The following is an 8,819-nucleotide window of genomic DNA, read 5'->3' on the forward strand; positions in this document are numbered from 1 at the left end:
TAAGTGAAGAATATAAACTCAGTTGCAGCACGTGCAATCTAGTTCCCTTACCAGGGATAGAACCCAGGCCCCCTGCATTGGAACCATGGTGTCTTAGCCACTGGACCACCAGGCAGGTCTCTAGACTATGAAGCCTTTAGGACAGGCACTGAGCATCCCTTAACTTAACACAGCACCCGACTGGTGGCGCCTGGTTGAGTCAAGTCTGCTGCCTGAATTTTTGTTTTCTTTCCACAGTCACTAGAATAATGACTTAGACAATGCAAACTTCTTAAATGACTATTCTATTTCTTAGATCCATAACTACATCTTTACTTCCACAGGTACCTAACTCTGATCCCAATCTTCACAGTCAATTGCATAGCTCATCCCCTTCCTGATGTATAATCCTCATAAAAACTAAGTTAATCTTCCACCTTGCACCATCATAACATTCTTGGCTAAAACCCAATCAGTTTTAGCAGCCCCCTATTTTCAATCTATTGCTCAATCCAGTATTCTTGTTTCTCTAGAAAACTCTCCAACGAGTCCCTCAAAGCCTCTGATCGCAGCCTCTCTCTTCCAGCTGACAAAAAACTGCTTGCTCTGCAGGGTTTCCATGAGCGCAAAAGGTGCCTTTGAAAAATGTTATAAAGGGGCATTCTAATGGGAAGGTAGACTATCAAGATGTTCAAACGCTCCTCCCTTAGAACTAGCTCATATCAAGGCCCAGGGGTTAAGAGAAAGGTACAGTTTTATAGAAGACCAAATTGGATTTTGGCCCTGATCGCTCTCTAAGCCTGGGCTATACAAGAGTCTCTACAGCCACAGCAATTCTGCTGCCTACCATCCCCAGCTGGGCAGTTTCCTTCACCATCACATTTCCATTCATTTCAACTGACCCCACTTCCAATGTCCTTTGGAACTTGACTCTCGCTCTTCCTTTGCTGTGCATTCCCTGAGCATTTAAATATTCAGCCGGTTACTACCAGGTGCAGCACTTACTGATATCTTACTACTGTCTCTGATATCTTACTACTGTCTCTGATATCTTACGGATATGTTACTACTATCTCTGACTGTTTCAAGCCATTGACTTCCCTACTTAACCAAGCTCCTCAAGAAAACAAAGCATTTATTTTGCCTTACAGGCCCCAGAGATCTTGCCATCATGACCTATTTTTTCATCAAAGTTGACTGAATATAATAAAGGAAGACCATATATGCCTTAATATTTTCCCTTATTTGAAGAATACAATTGGTGTAATACAATTGAAATCTGGATTTTAGACTTTTCCAGGACCTTCTCCTAAAGCTGGGACACTGGATTTATGAATGCCCTTTTTCATCACTACAATTACAGATATTATGCCAGTCGGAACACTGACAGTACCAGAGAAAACCAGAACCCTCCCCCTTTAGGAACTCCACTAACCAGCAACTTCCCAAAGATACTGTTTCCCAAGAATCACCTGAGATTGTTCCTAGAGACACAAGTTACTGGAGGCCGCCTCAATTCCCTTAAGACAAACTCACCTGGAGATGGGGCTGGAAATTATTATTTTTAACAAGTGTGCCAAGTGTTACCTATGTTAATTGAAGTCTGGGTGACGGTGCACTAGAGATGATCCCAGGAGAGTTACTCTCATTCTTTATTCTCACAGTTAGTGAACAGTAAAGGGCTTACTCTCTTAGAGTAACAAACTGTTGGTCACTCAGTTGTGTCCAACTCTTTGCAACCCCATGGACTGTAGCCCCCCAGCCTCCTCTGTGCACAGAATTCTCCAGGCAACAATACTGAAGTAGGGAGCCATTCCTTTCTCTAGGGGATCCTGACCCAGGATCAAACCCAGGTCTCCCACGCTGCAGGCAGGTTCTTTACCGTCTGAGCCACCAGGGAAGCCCTAGAGTAACAAGACAAGCTCTAACTGGCATAAAACTACTGTTCAATATGAAAGTGATACAGATCTGCACTCAGTATTTGGTTAATATAATATCTCGTTAACCAAATGCAAAGCATATACTGCTTATTTCACTTTCAACAGGCAACATTTACGACAAGAGAAGATTTTGGAAACAGAACCCAAATAGGCATTCCCAAGCCCCATCTCTCAACTAGTACCTCACCTTGATTCCTCTTAGGAAATCAAGTCCTAAAGAAACATAATTATGACAACATCAGCACAAAACTAAGGCACATCTAATAGTAACAGCAGGAATAGTTCCACACTACCAGTGCTCACAATGCTAAAACATCAAAAGTCTTTCTTAAGTTGATGATACTGGTGTCAAACTCAGGGAACAGAATATTTCAGAACTTCCCTGGCCAAGAGTAAGACATGCTATTCCCGAAACCACAGAGATACTTACCTGAGGCACAACATCTTGCAGAAAAGTCACGACACTTTCCATGTAGGACTGCTCCCTGAAAAAGGGGTGAGATGGAGAAAATTTAACATGACAGCTAAATATAAAACAAGGAAAAGCTCTTTCTACAAGCTCTAACAGTTATTCATAATACTTAAAAAAGAAAAAAACAACTTTCATCACCTGGTAATTCTGCTAACTTACTTTCTTAATTTTTCTGAATATGTTTTTAAACGCAAATGAGCTTTAAATTTCTTTCAAACATTAACTCTTTTTAAAAGTCATGTTTTTTGTTTTTTGGGGGGTTTTTTTGGCTGTGCCATATGGCATGCAGGATTTTAGTTCCCTGACCAGAGATCAAATCTGTGCCCCTTGCAATGGAAGCAAAGAGTCTTAACCACTGGATCACCAGGGAAGCCCCTCCACTTTTTTAAATTGAAGTAGACCCCGGTTCCATTCCTGGGTTGGGAAGATACCCTGGAGAAGGGAAAGACTACCCATTCCAGTATTCTGGCCTGGAGAATTCCAGAACACCGGGTCGCAAAGAGTAGATTCCCTGCTGGCTCAGCTGGTGAAGAATCTACCTGCAATGTGGGAGACCTGGGTTTGATCCCTCGGTTGGGAAGATCACCTGGAGAAGAGAAAGGCTACCACTCCAGTATTTTGGCCTGGAGAATTCTATGGACTGTATAGTCCATGGGGTCGCAAAGAGTCAGACACAACTGAGTGACTTTCACTTCACTTCACTCCATAGTTGAATCACAATACTGTGTAAGTTTCAGGTGTACAAAGCAAAGTGATTCAGTTTTCTATGTTTTCCCAATTCTTTCCATTATAGGTTATTATAAGGTATTGTATACAGTTCCCTGGGCTAACAATAGCAAATCCTTATTTTTTACTTTATGTCTACTAGTGTATATCTGCAGAGAAGGCAATGGCACCCCACTCCAGTACTCTTTCCTGGAAAATCCCATGGACAGAGGAGCCTGGTAGGCTGCAGTTCATGGGGTCGCTAAGAGTTGGACACGACTGAGCGACTTCACTGAGCGACTTCACTTTCACTTTTCACTTTCATGCACTGGAGAAGGAGATGGCAACCCACTCCAGTGTTCTTGCCTGGGGAATCCCAGGGACGGGGGAGCCTGGTGGGCTGCCGTCTATGGGGTCGCACAGAGTTGGACACGACTGAAGTGACTTAGCATAGCATAGCATAGTGTTTATCTGTTAATCCCATACTCTTAACTTATCCCTCCCGTTCTCTTTCCACTTTGCTAACCATAAGTTTGCTTTCTTCATCTGTGAGTTATAAATAAGTTCATCTGTATTTGTTTTCAGATTCCACATGTAAGTGCTATAATAGATCTGTTTTTCTTTGCCTGGCTTACTTCACTCAGTATGATAATCTTTAGGTCCATCAATACTGCTGAAAATGGAAATATCTCATTCTTTTTTATGGCCACATGGTCTCTTATAGTGATATACTGGATTGGCCAAAAAGTTCATTTGGGTTTTTCCATAACCCAAATGAACTTTTTAGCCAACCCAAAGGATACAACTTTTAACTCATACCGAAGGAGTGATGAGAGAAGACTTGACTAAAGCAGGATCTTCCTAAGTCAGAGCAGAAGAATGCCCTAGAGCAAGAAAAACTACTGCTGATGACTCAGTATTCAGTGACCTTCTGTTTAAATTGGTTATGAACCTAATCCTAATCCCTTACCTGTATACAGCAAAATGAATCTGTTTTGATGCAGGTGCAGGCATTAGGCGGAGAAGGCAATGGCACCCCACTCCAGTACTCTTGCCTGGAAAATCCCATGGATGGAGAAACCTGGAAGGCTGCAGTCCATGGGGTCACTGAGGGTCGGACACGACTGAGCGACTTCACCTTCACTTTTCACTTTCATGCATTGGAGAAGGAAATGGCAACCCACTCCAGTGTTCTTGCCTGGAGAATCCCAGGGGCAGGGGAGCCTGGTGGGCTGCCGTCTATGGGGCTGCACAGAGTCGGACACGACTGAAGTGACTTAGCAGCAGCAGCAGGCATTAGGAGTTATTAAGAAATCCTCACAGAACTCTTGACATAGGTAAGACATGGGAAAATATCAAAATGCATAAAAGTGAAGAACTATTAAGGATACTGCATGTGTGTGCACGCGTGCACTGTCGTGTCCAACTCTTTGCAATCCCATGGACTGTAGCCACCAGGCTCCTCTGTTCATAGGATTTCTGCAGGCAAGGATACTTTAGTGGCATTCCCTCCTCTAGGGGATCTTCCCAACCCAGGGATTGAACCCACATCTCCTGTGTCTCCTATATTGGCAGGCAGATTCTTTACCACTAAACCACATGGAAGCCAGTATTAAGGATCCTGAAGATATTTCAAATGTGAAATATATGGGTATCAGCAAATGGAGAAAAAAAATTATTCAAAACACCAAATCAACTTCATTTTAGAGAAATGTGAAAAATCACATTTAGAGGAAACAATGTGAGTTATTCTAAATCCTATTTTTTAAAAAGGCAATATGCCTTGCTGCTGCTGCTGCTAAGTCGCTTCAGTCATGTCCGACTCTATGCGACCCCACAGACGGCAGCCCACCAGGCTCCCCCGTCCCTGGGCCTTAGATACCTATAAAAACTGATTAGGCCTTCCTCTCCAACCTCATTTTTCTCCCCCTCTCCTTAGCCTGCTTCAGTCACATGCAACTTCAATTCCTAGACCACACCAAGCTCTTCTTTGAATCAAGACCTTTACATCAGCTTTTGTTCTCCATGGATTCCTTCTCAAACTCTTCCCTTTCAGATCTCCAGCCTTAGAGTTACCTCCTCAGAGAGGTCCTCCCTGACAGCCTTAAATCACACCCTCCGATGTCACTCTTCATCAGAGCACACTGGGCACTGATCACAGCCTGTGATGACTTTATGGACTGTGTCCCCCACTGGAATGTAAACTCTTATTACAGAAAGGAATCCCTCTCTCATATTTACCTTTTATCTCCAGAATCCATAAGTCAATATTTAGGCACAGAATAGATGCTCAAGCATTAGTTGTTAAGAGAACACTGAATAAATTAAAGAACTTCAAAAAAACACTAAAATTACATGTTGCATAACGAAAGCAATATATGTGGAATACCATATGGTGAGGCAGCATAGAACAGTGCATAAAGCACACAGACTCTGGACACAAACTGCCTGGGTTTGATCCAGGTTTCCTTTCTTGGCTGTTATCAAGGAAAACTGGTATCTCTCTGCTTTGGTTTCCTCACCTGTAAAACGAAGACTGAAATAGTACCTAACTCATAGCTAATAATATGCTTAACCTATCGCCATGGTCCTTAGTTAGTGAAGGAATATACAGCCCTGGGAAACACAAGAGGAAAATAAGGGGAGTTTAATGGTAAATTATCATAGTATGCACATATTTCTGTTAATCTACGAAGGAAATCTTTATGTAACATGCTAAACTGTCCATGGGAAATAATCCAAAATGCTACAATTCCCTTACGACATTTTTGAAAGACAGAAAACAAATTTCATCTCCTTAGCCAGCTATTCAAGGGTCTTGACTGTCCACTCCAACCTCCTTTAAATAGGTCAAGTTCCCTAAGATTTCATTTATGAAAACAGCTTCCCTTTCCCACATCTGCTCACTCCATCCCCTTTGCCGAAAATGAGCCCTTGATTCTAACTGCCCAAATTATATTCTACTTTTAAAGTATGCTATAAATGTTAGCTTCTTAATGAAACCTTTTCAGATCTGAAGTACTCCAACTAAATACTTTCCCTAAAATATTCCCTCTAAATTCTCATGCTGTTTTGCTGGCATCTTTTTTTATTCATTATAGTGCTTACAAGTATATACATCTTAAACTACATTAGATTATAAGCTCCTAGAAAGTACAGATATGCTTTGTCAAAAAATGCTTAAAATATAGAAATGTATTCTGACACTGACTTTGAAACTTTCTGACTGAGACCTAGAGTGATATATTTTACATCACAATATAGTATTCTTGCCAGGAAAATCCCATGGACAGAGGAGCCAGGTGGGTTACAGTCCACCGGATCACAAAGAGTTGGACACAACTGAGCACATCCACACACACATAGTAAACATACACATACATGTGAATGAATACATCTATGTGCTTGTCAGAACACAATACTAACCTCCAATTATATTTTCTATTATATTCTATTTTTTAAATGGTCCTGATCGACTAAACTGACTTAATGACCCACAAATTGTTAAAACTGAGGTCTGAAAAAACAGTACTCATGTGTTTTTCATGTACTCTATAAATGTGCTAAACACATCAACTTGACCCTCCAATTATTGCTTTTATTTGGCTTTGGCAATCAATAATATCTGTCATCCTGTAAAGCCAAGTTAAACAGATTTTCAAAAGTAAGCACTGCTCAGGAAAGAAAGCTGATTGTTAGTTACTATTCTGAGTAATCTTTCTTTCACCTATCAGGTTCATCTGAAATTTGCTTACGTGACGGCCTGAGGGCGAACCACAACTCCACCAGTACAACGACTGGGTCTTCTGGGGGAGTCTGTAGCCATTTCTTCATTCAGAAAACCTGTTTCCAGAATGAACAGACAAAAAAAAAAAAAAAGGGTCATTACTGCTCAGGATAACAAGAAAGATATATGATTGCTCGCTAGAGATCCATTGTCAAAAAATATATAAAATATAGGAAAATTTCCCAGCAATTTCTCTTATACCCAAAAGGGCAGAGGGCAGAATAGGAAGAAATAGACAAAAGTACTTTTCAAACTACTGTGAGGTCTTCTTATTTGGACCAAGCCTCAGAACCACAAAACTAGTTAAGACTCTTGTAGGACCCGCTGAGCTCCCGTTAACATAAACTAGGAAGGGATGGAAAGTCTAGCAGAGGATCACTTTATAAAAACAAATGTGCTACCTCTGTGAGCCAAAATTAGAGAATTTATTGAACTCTAATGTTGAATAATAAAAAATATACAAGGTACAGTATTTTAAGACCAAATGGAGCAGTGAGGTAACACCTTCCAACTAAGATCTTTGGTAATCTATGAGTAAGACTACATATGTATCCTAATGGGTGTTTTCTAGTCTTATTGTGATCATTTCACAATATATACAAATACCAATCATTATGGGTACACCTGAAACTAATCTAATACTTTATGTCAATTATATATTTAAAAAGAGACTGCATGGTCACAATTCAACAAGATTTTCAAAATCATATGTTAACCCCTTTGCTACTGTAACCTAATCACCAGAGTCTAAGTAAGTAATAAAAACTTATATGACATTAGAAGCCCTTTATCCTTTCCAGTCCCATCACTGCATCCTGATTCTTGAATGTCTAACAAGCATCTGAATCACTTGGGAGGTTTTAAAAGCATGGAACACACTTGGTTAAGGTTAAAAGAGACAGCAATGTGAAAGATCTTAGGAGACAGCACATAGCCTGGAGCTAATCTTGCTTGAAAGCACCTAAAGCCACCTCTTTTAAGCAAGGGGCATTCTATCACCTTAACGGAAATCTCGCCCACAGACGATTCCCATCTGCTACAAGCAAAAGACCCTCTGCCCCAGCTAGCCCAGGGACCCCTTCCTCAGAAGGGACCTTCACCTCGAGCCTCTCAGCCCTCTCATTTCCATTCCACCCTTTATTTTTCGAAACACAGGCTCCCAAGAAACTGTCCTTAAGGACCCTGTCTCCCGAGAACGACCCTCGCCAGCCCCTCAGGCCCCACTCTCCTGAAAGACATCAGCACGGCGCTACCCACTTAACCTCCAACACCGAGCCGCCGCTGCCCCCGGCCGCCCTCTGGCCCCTGGCCCTGCCTCCCCTCCCCCTCCGACCTCCACAGCCCCTCCTCGCCGAATCCCCGCCAGCCAAACCCCCTGGCCTCAACGCTGCCCGGCCCTGGTCCTCGCCCAGCCTCCCCCGAGCCACACCGCACCGTCAGCCCTCTCACCGGCCGCCCCGCCGGTAAACGCTGCGCTCCAGCTCAAGGCTCAGTGTTTGGAGTCTCCCCCTCGTGATTGACGGTTACCACTTCCTACCACGCCTCAGCGGAACTACCTCTCCAGCCAATCCCAGAAGCACACCGGCCGCAGCCGGGCACCGCCCTCAGGGGTCAGCTTCGCCAACCAGCAAGTAGGAAAGAGGCGGGCCCGCCTCCTGAATTGACCCAATCCGCTGGGGCTCGAGGGAAAACAAAACAGTATGTAGAGTTCGAGTGAAGCCGAGGTGTCAGGTTCGGTTGCGAACGCAGGCGGGTGGCGGGGAATTACAAACACGTCTGTTTTCCTCTGTGCCCAGCGCCTTCGTGGCCCAGTCACAAAGCGTCCTGCTGCAGAAGCCCGTACCTCTTACTCGGGCGTCGCAGGCTAGCAGTCAGACTCGACACCGAGACGGGTGTGTTTACATCGAATTCTCGCGACAGCTGGTTCGAAGCTCAA

General features: G+C 43.1%; 1 protein-coding gene across 10 annotated transcripts in view; it reads right to left on the bottom strand.

Annotated features, from left to right (window-relative positions):
- The window catches only part of BCAS3 (BCAS3 microtubule associated cell migration factor), a 586,592-nt gene extending 577,773 nt beyond the window's left edge, over nucleotides 1-8,819 (bottom strand). For 8 of the 10 annotated variants that reach the window (XM_024980624.2, XM_059878412.1, XM_024980621.2 and 5 more), the window contains exons 1-3: nucleotides 8,333-8,390; nucleotides 6,852-6,939; nucleotides 2,350-2,404 (exon numbers count right to left, since the gene is read on the bottom strand). In XM_024980624.2, coding sequence (XP_024836392.1) covers nucleotides 2,350-2,404; nucleotides 6,852-6,922 — 126 coding nt within the window. In that variant the 5' untranslated portion in view covers nucleotides 6,923-6,939; nucleotides 8,333-8,390. Of the gene's footprint in view, nucleotides 1-2,349; nucleotides 2,405-6,851; nucleotides 6,940-8,317; nucleotides 8,391-8,726 lie in introns of those variants that run through there. The other 2 variants (XM_059878411.1, XM_059878410.1) reach the window with 2 other exon arrangements.

The sequence above is a fragment of the Bos taurus genome, chromosome 19 (genome assembly GCF_002263795.3).
Source record: "Bos taurus isolate L1 Dominette 01449 registration number 42190680 breed Hereford chromosome 19, ARS-UCD2.0, whole genome shotgun sequence".
Taxonomy (NCBI): domain Eukaryota; kingdom Metazoa; phylum Chordata; class Mammalia; order Artiodactyla; family Bovidae; genus Bos; species Bos taurus.